Source organism: Uloborus diversus, chromosome 2 (assembly GCF_026930045.1).
Source record: "Uloborus diversus isolate 005 chromosome 2, Udiv.v.3.1, whole genome shotgun sequence".
In the NCBI taxonomy this organism is placed as follows: domain Eukaryota; kingdom Metazoa; phylum Arthropoda; class Arachnida; order Araneae; family Uloboridae; genus Uloborus; species Uloborus diversus.
Genome location: NC_072732.1, coordinates 190,317,882 through 190,337,149, shown reverse-complemented (window position 1 = coordinate 190,337,149; position 19,268 = coordinate 190,317,882). Strand labels below are relative to the sequence as shown.

General features: G+C 33.5%; 1 protein-coding gene across 1 annotated transcript in view; it reads left to right on the top strand.

Moving 5' to 3' along the window:
• Positions 1–19,268, top strand: part of LOC129217581 (uncharacterized) — a 44,721-nt gene that overhangs the window by 13,910 nt on the left and 11,543 nt on the right. The window contains exons 4-5 of the mRNA XM_054851908.1: positions 2,825–2,958; positions 16,326–16,380. Of these exons, the coding sequence (XP_054707883.1) occupies positions 2,825–2,958; positions 16,326–16,380 (189 nt within the window). The remainder of the gene's footprint in view (positions 1–2,824; positions 2,959–16,325; positions 16,381–19,268) is intronic.

Here is a 19,268-nt window from a genome sequence, read left to right as displayed (position 1 = left end):
TGTAGATGTGTGTTAGCCTCTAAATTAAGCAGTCACACTGAAATGAACGGAACACGCTCATCAGATATTTGATTCCTCCCTGATTTGTATAGACTGGTTTTGACAAGACATTGCTAGAAAATTTCACTTTAAATTAAATGGAGGGAAAAGAAAAAAAGTTGAATTTTCCATAACATTAAAAAAAATTTAAAAAAAAAATTCTTTGCTTTTGTTTTGTTTGATACAAGTATCGGACTTGGGGCACTCCATTCCAAAGTATGTAAGATTCACCTCCCTGTTATTTTTTTAATACTAAAAAAAAGTTTACACACACACACACACACACATATATATATATATATATATATATATATATATATATATATATATATATATATATATATACACACACAAAAGAAGTACCCCCCTACCCCCCGAAAGTCGGGTCTAGCTACGCCTCTGCTCGTTAATGCCACTGCCTTTTGAACTGCTTCACAGAGAATGTCTTCAGGAGCAAGCCTTCACAACCCATATACGTCAATCACAAGTTAACTTTCATTGGTTGACGGTTTTTAAGGCTTCTAATGATGTGCCTATGTTTTGCAATGCCGAGGCAATTCTGTTATTGTGTACTGCTTCCCGTACTCTTTTAGGTTGAAATTTTCCACACAGTTTAATGCTTGCACAAGGTTTCGGAGAAACTCCCTTGTATAAAGGACTTTAAATGCCTTAATAACATACCTTAATAACGCTTGGGAGCCATTCTGTCCTATCAACATTCATATGTAGTTACAAAGTTATTATCGCCAGTTGCTGAGATACTTTTGGTCACCATAAAATGGTGCTAAAGAGTTTCATTCGAAATGTTTCCAAAATAAGTAGTAAAATTTGGCGATTGTTTGAAATTGTGAAAAAGGAAAATTAATGGAAGTTTTTGTGCTGTTTATGGATTTGCCTAATTTAGTTGCTGGGTTATTTAACACAATAAAGAAAGTTTTTTAAAGATTCTTTGATTGGCGATATTTTGTTTACATGGTGAAAGCTGAGAAACATTATGACGTAGTCTTCGGCTTCAAAAACAGCGACGTTGAAAAAAACTGCCAAATGCATGAGCTACGGAAATCTTTCTGCAAAAATTTTGGCGGTCTGCTGGTTGAATGAATAATGAGTAAGTGTACAATCAGCATAAATAATAATAAAAATCATTAATTACATTAAAGTTCTGTTTAAATGGAAAATGATCAGCCAAATCATATATTATTTGCCAATAATGTGCAAAAATCTTACTTCCAAGATTTGACTTGAGAAAAGCCTTGAACAGTCACAAAAAGCAAAGATAGTCAACAATACAACAATTGTCGCTATCGACAGGGAGTTGAGATGATACACTAAATACTGTATTGAGTTTAGGAAAGCCTTCGAACATGGAACTAAAAAGCTCATAACTCGTTTTTTATTCTACTTAAAAATTTCTAATAGGTGCCATCTTCAGCAGAAAAATCAGAGCTTTAGATGGACATATAATGTAAATATGTGCAAGTATTTTTTCATCCCTATATTAGAGAATTTATACGAAAATTGTATTTTATTGCTCCCCTAAGGGGGTTTTGCGTCCCATAACGGGACAAAAACTACCTTATGTGTTATTCTGATGCATAAGCTATATTATTGTAAAGTTTCATCAAAATCCGTTCAGTAGTTTTTGCGTGAAAGAGCAACAAACATCCATACATCCATACAGACAAACTTTCGCATATATAATAGTAGTAAGATTTGAATTTTCCGATTTATCAATACTGTTCAATTTTAAATTGATCGAACAAATTATTTGTAGAATGTTTTATGTTCTTTTTTTTTCAATGAAAAACAAGACATGTCCCCAACCCCCTCATCACAAGTTTTATTCAGTTATCTTTTGTAGGGTAACAGGGACCTTGCATCAGGGGCGGATATAGACTACCATTGGGGGGGGGGGGTCTGTCACACTGAAGAAGGACCCCCCCCCACACACACAAACGAACTTTCGGTTTTGGGTACGAAAGTTTTCTGAAAAGGCGTGGGGTGTCAATAAAATGCACCAAATTGGCCAGGAACCAGGCCCCTTTTTTGACATAATCTGTCCTAATTAATTTCAAAAGCAAGGAAAAGAGGTTGCAGTTCAAATACTTACTATTAAAAATAATTACTGAATTGAAAATATTACTGTAATTGTTCACATTTTATTCATAAAGTGTTTGAATACAATGCGGACGTATAATATTTTCGAAGGTTTTAGGGGAGAGGCATGACCCCCATGACCCTCCCCTTGTATCCGCCACTGCATAACATTTTTTCTTTTTTTAAAAAAAAAAAAAAGATTTTTGCAGTTCTCAGCAGTAAATATTACTTTTTACCAGTGAAAATACTGTTAAAAATCTACCTTAAAACTGTTAATGTTTAAGGTTGTCTCTCTGTTAGAATTGACGTTTGTGACACTCTAAGTTATACATGCTCCCTTGATGGTGCTAAATGAGTAACAGCTAGAGGCTATGGCTGTTTGCTCGAAGAAGATATATTCATGAAAAATTCCATTAACATATCCTCCAGTGGAATGCTGGACCTGTCAAGTGTTAAAATTTTCAGAAATTTAAAAAATAGTTGTAGAGTCATATGTTGTATATGTTGGTAATGCAAACATCACAAATAGAAAAATAAAATTCTATAATCTTAAAGGCTATTACACAAAAGTAGACTTTTTTTTTTTTTGAGTGAAAAAAAGAAAAGTTCCAGTTCATTCTTTGATATTGTTGAATTCATCAGTGTCTTCCTAAAATGTAGATTTTTATGAGAGCATTTTTTTTTTCAGTGCCTTGATGTAAGTTTACCTGAGGTTATTGAAACGATACAAGTTATTACTGTGCCAGATGCTACCACTTCATCTACCCTGTTGAATGATGAAAAAAAAGAGGGCAAATCATTTGTAGAAAAGATAAGCGTCTCGTAAGTTATATATCCTTTTTCTTTCATTTTATTTCCATAATGTTTGAAAACAAATGATTTAAATCGGAGATTTTAATCATGATTTAAATGGAAGGTTATTTTTTTAAGCCAAAATTAAGCGATTTAAATCATATTTTAACCTAAACCATAGAAATCCTTATGAAAGTTCTAAGTAATTCCATCTGTGCTACCTTTTTCTTTGTCGGCTGCACTTATCCAAATCAATGGGGACCAAACTCCAGTCAGATAATCAAAAATTCCCCATTATTTGACTTTCGAAAAAAAAAAAGTCTTTTTTAATCAATTACTGTGTGTATGTTGAAAATGAGAGGAAAGCATGTATTCTGATGGATATAGAGCTTTTAATTAATGAAATGGAAACCCAACACTTTATGCTAAGCATACTTACAGGTGCTGTACCTGTACATTAGGTGGGGGAGGTAGAGTATGTACCTACAGTGCAACAAATGAAAAGTCATAGCCTGCGAAATATCTCAGTCGAAGTAAGCTATTTGCATAGCTTAGTGGAGAAAAGGACTACAAAGTGCGTATACAGAATCATTACTTTGAGAATCATTGTACTTTTGACCTTAATTTTTTTCCGAAACTCTGAAAGGGATTCGGATTATCGGCAATCGGATAGTTGGAGTTTGGGTGATTGGAGTTATACTGTACAACCTTTCTTTTTTATATTGGTTTTGTTTTAAAGATTTATCCTTGCTTGGGGGGGGGGGGGAATGCTTTAGTTTATTGTTTAGGTTTATGTTATCGACTGAATAAATTTACTGAACAACATTATCATCAATTTAACCATCTCTGTTATTGTCTGATCGAAGTTTGTAAAATTGAATAGAACATTTCAAACACACAATACTAACAAGCAGAAAATAATTAATGAAATAAAATAGTTTTAAAATACCAAGTTTTTAAAATGAAACGGAAAATATAAAATAACTTTACATAAGCTTCACGTAGATTTAAAGCCCCATACAGTTTCAGAATTTCTTACAGATTGTTGTGAAAATTTGTGATTGTGAGTTCTTAATATCTATCAAAATACTTGTGAGCTTTGAAAGGAAAAATATAATGTGCATGCAACACTTAATTGATGCCCATTTATAATTTAACTAACAAATGTATCCCCCAGGTAGCATCAACTCATCGGATTTTGCTTGGCCGATCATAGACTCCTCCTAAACTCATCGCGTAATGCACGCTGATATCGTTGCGATCAGAATCCGAGAACGGTTTCGATGAGCTGTTTTTTATTGGAAAACTATATCCTTACGATCAAATTTCCCGATGAAAATTTGCCCAGCTGCATTTCATCGGAAAAAGAGATCGTAACGATCAAATTTTCCGATGAAAATTTGCCTAGCTAAATTTCATCGGAAAAAGAGATCGTAACGATCAAATTTTTCGTTGAAAATTTGCCGAGCTGCATTTCATCGGAAAAAAGATCGTAACGATCAAATTTTTCCTATGAAAATTTGCCGAGCGAAATGTCATCCGAAAAAGAGATCGTAACGATCAAATTTTCCGATGAAAATATTCCGAGCGAAATTTCATTGAAAAACGAAATCGTAACGTTTAAATTTTGCGATGAAAATTTGCTGAGCTACATTTCATCGGAAAAAAAGATCTTAACGATCAAATTTTCTGATGAAAATTTGCTGAGTTACATTTCATCTTAAAAAAAGTAGGTCGTTTAAATTTTCCGATAAAAATTTTCCCAATCTAAAATTTTTGGAAATCTCCCAATTGTTAAAATAGGATAAGTTTTATTATTCAAATATCCAACTATTGATGAAACGTAAGGCCATGGGCGGCAAATAGGGGGGTCAAGAGGGGGCGGTCGCACCCCCAAATTTTTTGAGAGGAATGATAAAAATGAGCAAATTTAATTTACGTAAAACGTCAATTAATGTTCAAGAAAAACAATCTTGCTGGTTCTCTGTAACGGTTGATGAAACTCAACACATTTCTAAACATGAGCAAGTGTTTTTCCATTTTTTAAATTATTAGAAATTCATCAAGCCTTTTCAGAACAGAAAAAACTGATGAAGAATCATGGTTAATTTTAACTAAAGAAGCAATTTTCTCATATAGGCTAAATATCTCGTTCTTGTGTGCTCTGCATAATGATGGTTATGAGAGGCCCGTGCAGTGGTGTGGCTGCATGACTTTCACAAGAAAATGCTTTGGTATTTTACATTCATTGTTACGCTCATACTTTGAGTGTGTCCATTTAATGAATGTTCATCACTTTCTTCTTCTGGAAATACATTTCAGCTGCTCAATGCATAGTATGCTTCCATAGATACTCTTTAAAAATATGTATTATTTTGTAAAAAAATATCTCACATCAACAAATATCTATTCTGGGGGCTCTTTAACTATGCAATCTCCCCCCATATCATGATTACTTGCTGTCAGCCAATATGTGTTTTGTTCCATACTGAGGTAATTTGTATTTAAGAAACTCGACCTCCCCCCCCCCCCCCAAATGAAATGCTGAAATGCCGCCCCTGCATAAGGCTATACGGATCAACATTCAGGGTTGCGAATCGGAGGAAAAAATGACTGAGACTTTGACTCTAAATCCGACTCCTGGATTTTGGAAGGGTTTACTCCGATTTGCTGCAAAATCAATTCAACTTTAACTCCACGATTCCAACCCCGATTACCTCACTGGAATTGCGAACAAAATGAGACTCCGACTCTTGAGTGATTTGTCTCTATCTCCAAAACAATTCCACTCCGTTCAATTTGACTCCCAAAATTACTGACTCCGACTCGATTTGCGGGCAAAATGATAGACTACGACTCTTCACTAGCTGGCGCCATAAGTATATTCACTGAAATAAATTCTCACTTTCCGTTCAGAAATCTGTCATGGCCTTGCCCCCCGATAGATGGTGCCACAAATGATTTTCCATTTGATGCATTATTTTCCTCCTTGGAAAGAGCATTACTTGTCTAGTGGTTTGCATATGAATCTCGTATTCCAGAGGTCTAAGGTTCGATTCCCGGCTAAAGCGACTTAAATTGAGCTCATGAATCACCAGGGGTCTGGCCAGAGGATATTCGAGTCCGTTAACGGACCCTTCACAAAAATCCGATCAACCAAAACGGACCTTTCACAAAATCCCGATCAAACAAAACGGACCTTTCACAAAATCCCGATCAAACAAAACGAACCCTTCACAAAATTCTGATAAACAAGATCGGATCTGTCACAAATTGTTTATTGAAAGAGCAAATCTGAAAGCAAAATAACGCATATTTCTGTGTATAAAGCATATTTCTGTTGTGTATAAACCGATAATTTTTGGAACCCTTTTTTAAGTCAAATTAGAGGAATCAGCTTATACAAAATTGGCTAATTAAAAAAAAAAAATCGCCACTCTTGCGATGCTCCTGCAAGCGATAAATAATTGCTACTGCCAAATAAGTATAATGGTTGTTTGTTTTATCACAGCTAATTAACGGCGGTGTTGTAAACTTTTCTGAAAAGGTATTGGTAAGCACTTTTCTCCGCTCATGATTTAATAAACAATAATAATATATATCTGCGAAATGAACTTAGAACTGCAAAGGAATAGTAAGGATCAGGAAAAAATATGATCGCTTCAGATAGGGTTACCAACTTCAAAATTATCACCACTTAGCGTCTGGCGTTGAACCTTTATAATGACTTGATTAGAAAATATTCTCATCATTTTGCCAGCTTTAGTCCAGGATCTGGCAGCACTTCTGTAGGAAAGTTCGAGTAGGGAGAGTTTCCTTTCAAAAATGTTTAGTAGTTGTCCTAGAAAGTATTTTGGACTCGGGTGGACATCCACCACCTGGTCACTTCTCCTGCTATGACGTCATCAAAGATGGCGGCCGCTCGCTCTCATAAATGCTTAGTACTTCGATGGGAAGATTGAGTAAGGAGAATTTTTCTTCAAAAATGTTTAGTAGGTGTCCTAAAAAGTATTTAGAGCTTAGGTGGACATCTGCCATTTCGTACATTTTTTAGCTATGACGTCATCAAAGATGGCGGGCCCGCGCTTTCGTCCCCATATAAGCCCAAATTTATGTCAATACTTAACCAACAAAAATGAAAATTCGGCCAGTAAGTCACAATTAGTGTTTTTAAGGCGAATAGCAATGTATTTTTACTGCTGCTATTAATAACTATTTTTTATATTTTTTTGTTGCACTTAATAAAATGATATTTAAAAGGGGTTGTTACAAGTTGGTTGCAAACCAAGGGCGCCTATATGCAAAATAGTAGGGGGGCTGGGCTCAAATATTTCCCCCATGGGTTAGGAGGGTATGTTCTCCGTTGAAACCGATTTTAGGACAGATTAGAGTCATTGAAATATTTCATTTTTAATAACTTATTCATTAATGGCTGGAGAATAAATGTTTTTACATTTTTGCAAAGAAAAAATTGCCAAAAGCAAAGAAGTTCTAATTTTAAAGGGGGGCAAATCTCCCTTTCCCCCTTATATGGGCGCCCTTGTTGCACACCCGTACTATTACACTTACAGAAAGAGCAACAGGTTACTTCATTTGCTCTACAAGCACAGGAAGATTTGGCACATTTCAAGCAATTACATGTTTTAATAAAATCGGTTGGAAATCTCTGTAAGTTCTTTTCTGGCATCAAATCATCAACTACCACTGCAAAACCAAATTCACAAGGATCTAAGTCAACAGCAACATCGTCAATACAATGTCGTTGTCGGTATGTGTAAAAATGATTTTAATAAGCGACTCTTAGCACTTCTGCTAGTAGGCGGCAAGTTATCAGTGTCAATATTTTTCGCATGATGATACAGCCATAACCTAAGTTCGTCTAAAGATTTACAGAATGACCCTTTCCGCAGTACTTTCACTAAGTATTCTTCTGCAGATTTAAGGCTTTGCTATATATAAATCCAGTCAGATGATACGCCAAAACCCCCCAAATACTCTACAGATGCACAATGAAGAGCAGATTTTTTGGTACGAAATTTACTTGCATAATCTGATCCAGATAGTGTGTGGATGGCAGGAAGCAACGAACATAAGTTTGCACCTTTTTTCAGTGAATATCATTAACAGATAAGAATCGTGTAAAATCACCAACTCCAGTACGCACCCAAAGTTCCTGAACACCAAATCGTTGAAGAGTAAGATAGTGAAACAAAGCTAACACCATTATATCAGTGTCGGCGCTAGCAATAATGATTTTAGTGAACAACACAAAGGGATGCATGTTTTGAAGGAATCAACATTCTGAAGTCATCTTCCTCTACTGTCAGACAGTTTAATTCTGGGTTATTTATCTGTTTTCCACTTTGCACAGATCTACAGTTAAATATTACATCATCCTCTTCATCACCATGAAAGGCACTAAAAGTGTGGTTGGTACTGAGTCAAAGAAGCTGTCACTGTATCAGCAATGAACTTTTGCATCATCAGTTTGTTTCTTGAAGATCCCCAAAAGCTGCTGAGTCGGACAGACAATGGAATATATCTTCTGAGATTTTGACCACATCTATAACGATGCTGCTACCTTGTCTTTGCACCCTTTCAGACTTTACGAGAAAATTTGCGATAACTGTCAAAAATGTAATGTACTCTTCCACAGTTCTTGGTGATGCTCCCGATGTATGACGAAAAAGCTGAAACAGCTCCGTCAAAAGTTTTATTTTCATTTATCATAACCTTTCGTACAGAGTTCATGACGTCAACTATAAAACAGGTTTTATCGTCAGACTTGAACCAGGTTTCATTACTGGTGCTACCATAAGATGTTTCCAGATCTTAACAATGCACTTTTTGGTTGTTTTACCATTAGCGCATTGGTCATAGAACAATGAACAGTTTTCAGATAGCTCATAACGAAAGAGCTCTTGCATGTCATACGAACGAGCCTGAGCTATTTGTATCATTCGGCGAGATGACTTGTTCGATATCTTTTTAGTAACTTGCCTTGTAGCACCTATATTTTGCACTTTGGTGCAATGAAATGGTGGCAACATGGCTTTATGGATGGTGCTTGATATTCTTACTGTTTTGTCCTCGTATCGTGTTTTCTGCAATGTACAATACATCTCTTCGCCGGTCTTAAATAATTTTAATATTTTTTCCTTTGTATCTTGGGAAACCAGTGCTTTTGTTAACAGATTGTGCAATGGATTAGGAAGCTAGGAAGCATATGCATATAAAACGGATTACCTTTGTTCCCCTTCATGAACATTTCATGCACCTCTGGGGACGTCTTGGTTAGTCTCCTCATTTCTTCTAAATACAGAGAAAACCGTCGCTGATAGTTGACACAGTCAAATACGGCAAACACTGGTTGAAGTTTCTGCACTGTATTTAAATGTAATTCCCAAAGACCTTGTCTATCTGAAAGAATCAAATTTCTGAGAAGTTGGACGAGTTTCAAAAAATTGTCCCAGTACAAAAATTGCTTTGACATTTTCCTTCCTCGGCTGACAAACCTCAAAGTCCGAGAAGAGTTTTTCCGCATTACCATCTACATCTATATGATCTGATTTTTTTTCCCCAAGCCAAAGAAATATTCTGCTGTAAGTTTTCAAACTCTGTAGCGTAGGACTCAATGGAACATTCTTCAAAAAAGATTTCGCTTGCAATCTGAGCATGGTTTCTCCCAACATGAACATCCCCTTGACACCTCTCACATAATTTTTTCCATGTAAAACCGATTGTAGCACATTTACTCCAAAGACTGAACATTCAATAAACACATCGGATATTCCACTTCCTCGAAGATATTTACCTAACCAACATAGCACAATTTTAGCCATATGGAATGCACCCAACACCAGTACAATATTTGAAAATTTATCTGGATTGCTAAGTTGCACTCCGCGTGCAATAGCGTATACACCTTTGTCACAGGTTATTGGTAAATAATTTACCAGTAACTTGCCATCTTCACCTTTTGATTTTTCCTTCTCATTTTGAAGCTGTAAAAGAGGTTTCTTATGACAGTATTGATTATAGCATGCATTATTCATATGGTAGTACAACAACTCTTCCTTACTTAACGCTTTCAAACGCTTAGTAACTACGTCATTTCGCAATTTTGCAGTGGCCTTTATTTTTTCACGACCATTTTCTGTACTTATCACACTATTGTCTCTTTTATTACATATAATGCAAGTCTTTTCAACTGGTTTAAGGTCTCTTATGCTGTCTTTTGACACTCTCGACAATTTAATAACATCCATATCTTAATTTTATTTCGATAAATCTCGAACAAAAGAATCATTTAGATTAACAGCATTTCATCATCTCAAAAACCACCCTCTGTCGCACCCATAACACATCATATAATTCAATGGCTGCCAACTTACTACTTCGAAGAATAACAACGCGCTCGAATGTTATCTCTGCGCCGCCTATAGTGGCGCACTTAAGTGGAGCGACTAATAAACATTCTGATTGATTAGTCACACCAGGTGAAGATGGTAAAAAAAAAAAACATTTTTTTACGTAAATAGTTTTTGAGTATAATTTTATACGGTTATTCAACGATTGACAGTTGAAAAAATAATTTAAGAATGAATTTTAAACAAGGGAAGTAAATAAAAAACAATAAACTAAATTTTTTTTAACTACGTTTTCGGGAAAACTTTAACACTGTAACTGAAAAGTAAACTAGTGAATATAAATTAGTACAAAAAGTGCAAGAATTACTCAAAAAAGTCAAGTATTAAAATTAATATGAGCATTTATGTGATCGAGATGCCGCCATCTTTGATGACGTCATAGCAGGAGAAGTGACCAGGTGGCGGATGTCCACCCGAGTCCAAAATACTTTCTAGGACACCTACTAAGCATTTTTGAAAAAAAATTCCCCCTACTCAAACTTTCCTACAGAAGTGCTGTCAGATCCAGGACTAGCTTGTCAATATTTGCGTTTTTAGGGTGCGGTGCGTTGTTTAATTGTTATTTTGGGAGAAAATTATATGGGTTTTGATTCTCCGATGCTAACACAAGGATGATTAACTTTAAATAAACTCTTTTAATTACCGTTTTTTTTTCTTTAGATGTCTACATTTTGAAAAATGCAATCTTTTAACATCCGATATGAGAATCATATTTTGTTCTTTTTTCAAGCTAACTTCGCTTTATTAGGATTCAAATAAATGAAAGTCTCTTTATTTCTGTTAGAACTCTCATTTCAAGTTTTTAAAGCAAAATTCCATTTTCTGTTAAGAGTCAAAAACTAAAATGCTGAATAGATGGTTTATTTTATTTTATTTTTTGGGTCAACTGTGTCCACAGATATTAATGATATGTTTATCATAGGACTCTAAAATGCAATTTTAAAATAATTTTATCAAAAACATTTTTTTTACAAGCCGTTTTTATACTTTTGATGCCTTCACTTTGGAAATTGCGATCTCTTTGCATCCGCTATGGGAATCAGATTTTACGAAATTTTGATGATTATTACGCTTTGTTAAGAGGTAAACAATTGAAATATCTTTTTATTTTTGTTAAAATCACGGAATTTGAGTTTTAAACGAAATTCTGTGCTTTTTAAGAGTAGAGTGTCTTGGGTCAAAAAGTTGAATGCTGAACCCTATTCTGAATTTTATTTTATTTATTCATATTTTTGTTACAATTACTTTAAGTACTGTACAGAAATATATCTAGTATAATTTAACATAATGTAGAATGGTAGATAAATATTGATACTGGACAGCGATGACCCCCCCCCCCCCCCCGCCAAATATCAGAAATAAAATCCAGAATGATTTTCTCGATGTAGAAGAGGAAAACACTCAACTTTAAGTTTCATTGATGCCGTTTGTGCCATCTCTAAAGTCTAAAATTTTGTTTTGACAAATTTTTTTTTTTTTTTTTTTTTGCAAAATTTTTTGATTTTTCACAAAATTAATTCATTTTCACAAAATTATTTGATTTTTCACAAAAAACGGACCCAGTGAAAAATCCTGGACAGACCCCTGATCACGTTCATCCAAAGTTGTTAAATTAGAAATTAAATAAACATGTTATTAAAAAAAATTAAAATATATTAAATAATTGTCCCAAATGACGTCATCCGAAAATACCCCTTCTGAAAGTTTTAAAGATGGCGGAAGGGTCACGTGATCATCCAAGATGGCGGACCCATCTTCCCACTGTTAATTTTTTTTCCTCCTGCTTGTCCCTATATCGCGGTTGTTATTACTTCTCATCGTATTTTCATCCTAAATTCATCCTAAATTCTTCACCTCGGAACAGCACTGCTCGTATATTGCTTCAAATCTCATCGTATTTTCATCCAAAATTCATCGCCTCAAAACAGCACTGCTCGTATATTGCTCCAAATCTCATCATATTTTCATCCAAAATTCATCGCCTCGGAAAAGCACTGCTTGTATATTGCTCCAAATCTCATCGGTATAGAGAGCAAAATTCATCAGATTTCTATGATTGGATTCTACTATTGCCGATGAGACATATTGGAGCAATTTCCGATGAAAATTCATCGGAATCCGATCATCGACCGATCCAAGTTTGATCGGATTTCGATGAACGGCCGATGAGTGGATGCTACTCGGGCCTCTGAAATTATTTATACTGAGCTGCTAGCTTTTTCATGATAGTCTTTCTTTACACTTATAGTTATGTTATGTAATATATGTGTCCTATGCTTTTCCTTTTAAAGCTTAGAAGTAATTTGATAGCTATTGAAAATCCACAATACAAATTTTTCAGACAATCTGTAATAAATTCAGAATTGTTTAATATTTTGCAATTCATTTTTTAAATAATTTTCTGCTTTTTAGTGTTTTGAGTCTGAAATGTTTCAATCAATTTTAAATCCTTCGATCAGACGATGACGGATATGGTGAAGTTGAGGATGACGGAGTTCAGTGGATAAAAATAACTTAAACAATAAACTGAATGATAGATAACATTGTAACCCTAGAAAATATTAAGCTTCATTTGCACTTCTATGTGCAACACAAGTTCAGTGCAAGCAAAATAGTTTTAATGTAGTAATAGAAATAAATATATTTCTCATTGAATGAACTGGAAACACATTGCCAATTACAAAAATATACCATTGATGAGCCAAGCATAAATAAAAATACATATCTGGTAAAAAGTTGCAGCTCAACCTAATATTTAATTCACATTTTCCAGCACTCGCACTGAAAGTTTGCCAATCTGTTATTTGCCTTGCATGCATTTATTGTGATATTTATATTGCTTTAAACATTTGATGCGTATTTTAATAAAAGCATTGTTCCATAATGGTATAGCTGGAGCTGCAGCAGCTTTCATCTACTTTAAGGGGAATCAGTTAGCAGAGAGCTGGAGTATAATACTTCAATCTCAAAGCAGTATTTTTCAAGTAGAACTCTATGCACTTCAAAAAGCTACTGAGTTCTCCTCGTCATTGCACTCCGACGAGACCCAAATATTCTCTGACAGCCTATCTTCCTTACAAACTCTGCGGGATCCATTCAACGGAACCCAATAGCTACCCAAATTCAGGAGTTACTCACATTTCTCATTCTTCTATTTCGCTTCACTGGATTAAGGGACATTCTGGCGACACAGGGAATGACCAAGCTGATATCCTAGCAAGGACAGTGGCCAATGACCCTCTTCATATTCCAACTATAAATCTGCCTCTCCCAAATTCAGCGCTTCTTAATAATATTGGCACCCAAATGTAAGCAGATTGGCATTTCCGTTGGAATGAAAATGAAACTGGTTGCAGGGTTTTTGAATTTTTTCCACAGTTACTCTCCCCTTGTGTTAAACATGGTTTTGAGACCACTTTTATTTCTGGCCATGGACCTTTTCCTCAATACCTACATCGTTTCCAGACTCCGTTCTCTGTTCCTGTGGCAGTGTTCGTTGATTTAAATCATGATTTAAATCAATTGATTTTTTTTTTTTAATCATTGATTTGAACCAAGTGATTTTTTGTCGAAATCCTTAATTAAAATCAGTTAATTTTATTTTTATAAATTAATGTTACATTTTTAGAATATGTTGCTCTAAATTTAACTTACACTGCATCATACAATCTTAACTTCAAGAGGCAAAACTACATAGATCCCTATTTATGTGTGTGGAACAGATTTTTCTTCTTGCAATATTGCTTTTACTCCAAAATTACAGTTCAATTCAGTATAAAATCAAATAAAAATTTTCAGTTTTTCTCATACACCATCACTGATATAATTAAGAAAAGTAATTACTTCAACATATTTTTTTACACTAAAACGTACATGATGATTGAAACCATATTTTTAAGCAAAGCATAAAACAAAATCACTTCTTATCGAAGTATTATAATGTATTTATAAATCTTAAAAATGTATTGAATAGTTAGAGAACTTATCTTAGTTTGAAAAGTAAGCTAAATAGATTCATCTTATTCAAATTTTAAAAAATCTGATTTAAATCAAAAAAATCTGATTTAAATCAATAAAACATCCGAATTTTTTGACTTTTTAAAAAAAATCACGAACTTGGTCCTTTGGAGAAATAGGCTCTCCAGAGCAGAACATTTCATCCGCCTTGTCACTCCCCCATTGCAGAGAACTCATGAATTCATTCTTTCTCCATCTATCTCAAGAAGGTTATCTGTTCATAGGTATGTGATCTCATCCATTGACTTATCTTTCTTCTCTTCCTCCAAGCAGTGTTGTTCCTTGAGTGTTTTATTCTTTGTGTGTTTACTCGGATATCATATACGTATATCCCATAAAATCTCTAGTTCACTAAGTTTATCTCTAGGAAAGTTTTAGATGCACACCCCTTCCCCAGTATCTTTTTTACTAACTGTCCAGGGTTCTAATGTATTTTGTAAAGGTACTTCTGTTGATCTCGACTAATATCGTATTCTTGTTGTCAGAACACTTTAAATATATGCTTTTTTTTTTTTAACTCTGTCAAAGTATTGTAAACAAAAGAATATTTTTACTGTAAATTTTTATTCTGTTACAAATGCTTGAAAGACTTAAACTGAGGCTTAACCATCTCCAGGGCTTTACTCAACCAGTAAACCACATCTGTGGTAGGTATAGGGGACGTTAGGGTGTAATGTATTGTTATGTTCAATAATGACAGTGACCGACAATGAATTTTCCATTAAAGCTGTAGCCTACATTTTAGATCATTAGATTTGACTTGAACACATACACCAAACTAAGTCAATAAAAACATGGTAAAAAATCAATTTTGAAGGTGAGGAAACTTAGTCTTTTTTCAGTAATAGCCTAAAATGGGGAGTAACAGCAATTGATGTAATGACAAAAATCAGTGGAAGTAGTTAGTTAGTTCATTTCCGTCTGGGGTGTTGATCATAATTATTGACTATGCAGTTGATTCAGGTTAATAGGACCACATTGGGACGGGACCATTTTGCCCCTAATGACTGGCCGGTCTGATTAAGCGAACAAGACCTGTGCAGCTTGACCAAACATGCTATACACAAAACATTTAAATTCCCTTATTATTGTGAGCCCCAAATGCATAGTGAGCATACAAAGAAGAAAAATTGCTGTTTACAAAATTCTTTCATTAAACAAATTAATAAAAATAAAGCGAATAATCTTTTTACACTCGTTCAACAATGTGTTCCGACTGATATGGTTTTAGTTATTCCTTCCAGACAGTAGCGATTCAATTCAATAATCAGAAGTAACTTAAAATGTGCGAGTGAAAAAATAAGTGTCTAAAAGTACTAACCGACCATTAAAAATTCCATAAAGTGTAAATTACGTATTTTACAACTAAATATTTTTTTTTTTTTTTGAAAAAATTTACATATTATTGAACATGCTTACTCAACTGAAGACATTTGAAATTTCACTGAATTTTTGATATTTGCTGGAACAGTGCTTTCATGCAATGGGAGTTTCATTAATTATTTTTTCTTGTATATATTGCTGGTTTTGATTGAAAGTTACAGTGAACCATTATTAATTTTTATTGCACTAACTATTAATAGTCAAGTTCGTTGACCCACTTGAAACTCGCTTTACACGGGCGATTTTTAATTTTTTCCACCTTGTTTTCATATTCCTTGGTCCGATTAAATGGATTTTTAGTCCCAATAAGCGAATAATATTAGGCTTTGTAATGGGATTTGTTTTGGTTCTTTAAGATTTGGTTCGATTAACAGGCAGTCCAATTTAGCGGATTCCACTATATTGGAGTCAAGATTGGCATCTGTTCTATACTCTGCATTATTTGGAAGATTTTCTTGACTTAGCAATATAAATCACTCTCCTTTAAATTATTTATTGTATTGCTGACTTTGAAATTACTCCTTCCTTATTATATAGTTGAAAATCATAATTATTGTCTGTTTTCAGCACCCAAACTGAGAAACTAATACTCTGTGGGGTTTGTTTGGAAGATTTAATTAAGGTAATAATTCTTAATTATTATTATTATGCCTTTAAATTTTATCCACTTCTTTGGATATTGTTTTTCTTATTAAGTACATATAACAGGTTTATTTATTTATTTGTCTTCAAAAAGTAAGTTTAGTTTAACGTTAGTTTTATCACTGGATTATTACAAAAAAAAATTTTGCCAAGTGCCAGATAAAACCAGGTTTGGTTATGAAGAGCAATAAAAAATGCAAAAAAAATCTGTTTCAATGCTTCAGAAGCTCAAAATAGGATAGGGCACTAGTAGTACAGTGAAGCACCGTTTATACGTTTTTGAAGGGACTGTACGAAAAAAGCGTATAAATGCAAAAAAACGGGTAATAGGTATTCGTTAATGTGTATTAGACTCTGTAGGGACCAATTTAAAAAACGTATAATTGAATAAAATGTATAAAAGAGAAACGTATAAACGGTACTTCACTGTATTTACATTTTCCTAAAAACTTAAGTTTTTGGCAAATTTAGCAAACATTTTCATTTTTAAAGCATATTATGTTGTCAAAAAAAATCTTGCTTTTCTGTTCTTTTTTAGCCTCTTTTATTATAAAATTTCTTTAAAAGTTTGAAATAAAAGTTTAATATGCATTAAAAAAATTTAAATAAAAGGAAGTAGAAAAATATGAAAGAATTGAATAAAATGGGAAGGGGGAGATCAAAGTAGGGTTGTGAGATAAGTAGATGAAGAGGCGGCGATTGGGAATAAAAAGTGGGGGGGGAGATAGAAAAAAATTAACGACAACTAAAACCATAGGACTTTTAGTGGCAAGCAAAAAAATGATTAAAAATAACAGAAAAAAAAATTCTAGGGCGGGTTTTAAGAGCAGATGAGTGATAATTGATGTAAATCAAACAACCTAACTCATGTTTTTGCTTTAGATTTTGATGAATTATGTACACAATAACTTTTTCACAAGAAACACTTAGACATGAATTAGACTTACATTATTTACCCCAAATTATTTGAAAAACTCACAGACACTAGGTAATAATTTCATTAAACAAGTATTGCTTGTTTTAGGTAAACAGTTGATTACTAATATCTAAACAATAAATACATAAACTAAAAGTTATTGCTTGTGCTAAATGATGTTTCGTCAACATATAATACAAAAAAAAAAGCAAATAATTATGTTCTGAAAATTTTGACATTCCTGTTTTTTTTTAATATAATTTCTAGTTTTAATTTCTAAATTGGAAAATTAAATAAATAAATGAACCATAAAAAGTGCCCCCCACTCCCCACCTCCAAACTGTCGCTACTTAGTAGATGTTTCTTTAACTTAGTGTGTCTCATTTGAGTAAGCTCTTGAAGCAAAGCTGAAACTTCATTTTGGAACCTCTAATATTTTTTACCTGAGTTTATCTTTATTTTTATGAAAACTTTCTTAGGACGTTTGCATTTTGGTTGATTTTATGCAATCAGTGTCATTATTTTTGTTATTGGGCGTCTTTCTCCAAATGCTTATATACTTAATCTTAACTCATAGGGCTTGTGAATGTCTTGCTGAAATTGTATATGCAAATAACTACTCATATTGCACCTTGTAGATGTTATTATTGTGATTATTTTGAAAATATTTGCAAAATAAAAAGTCTTACAACTTAAGGTTTTTTTTTTTTTTTTTTTTTTTACTTTTAAAAAAAGAGGATATTATTTTTAATCTTTGAAAATAAATTTTGATTGCTAAAATCAATGAGTAGGCAATACACCCAAAGGTTTCAATAAAGAACTTATTTTACTTAAACTAAAAAAGAAAATATTTTGTGAGCAACGCAACCACTTAAGTACGAAAAATCTGAAGAGAAGTTTTAAAATGTTTTTTTAAAGCATTAAATTTACCATTGCCTTTTTGTGGTATTTTGCATAGTAAACTTACCAAATTTGTATTTTGTGCTGGTTAAATCAATCTATGAATCAAAAAATTCAAAAAATTGCATTTTTTTCCCTTTTAACACTTTTAGTGGAGTAAATACTGCTAAACTTAGTCTCTCAGCTAGTTATCAAAAATATGTTTGAAGTTGTTCATTGCTTAAAAATTCAATACTAAGAGATCATTCCAAAACCTTCATTGTCAACTTTTGAACAGGTGGGATAAATTTCTGATTTGTCCGGTATCATTTTCATACATTTTGCTTTCATCTGCTGATTTTAGAACACGTAGAGCAAAATTTTACCATCTGGTACACTCTGCTTTGGGCTCAAATATAAGTGAAGTCGATTCTGGTTAATAGGACCACATTGAGACGGGACCATTTTGGTCCTAACAACCGGCTGGTTCGATTAAGGGGAAAAGACCTGTGCATCTTGACCGAACATTTTATACACAAAACGTTTGAATTCCCTTATTGTTACTGTGAGCCCCATATGTATGGTGAGAGAAAAATTGCTGTTTATGAAATTTTTCCATTTAAAATTAATGAAAATGAAGCAAATAACCTTTTTACATTCGTTCAACAGTGTGTTCAGAATGATATGGTTTTAGTTTTTTTCAGTCAGTAGCCATTCAATTCAATAACCCGAAGTAATTAAAAATGTGAGGGTGCAAAAAAAGTGCTGAAGAGTAATAATGGGTCATTAAAAATTTGAATGAAATGCAAATAGTGATGTGGATCGGATAAATACCCAGCGGGTAGGTAAATATTTTTTGGGTATTTAACCGGGTATTTACCCAAGGCCTGGGTAAATACCCAAAAACTGGGTATTTTACAAAAATTGCAAAAAAGTGAATGGGATTTTTTTTTTAAATCTAAATGTGAAATAATTGGTAAAACTGATAGATACATATATGTGTTACACAGTTTATAATATTTTTTTATTGAAAGACTTGATGAAATCATGAAAGAAACATATGGTGAACCAAA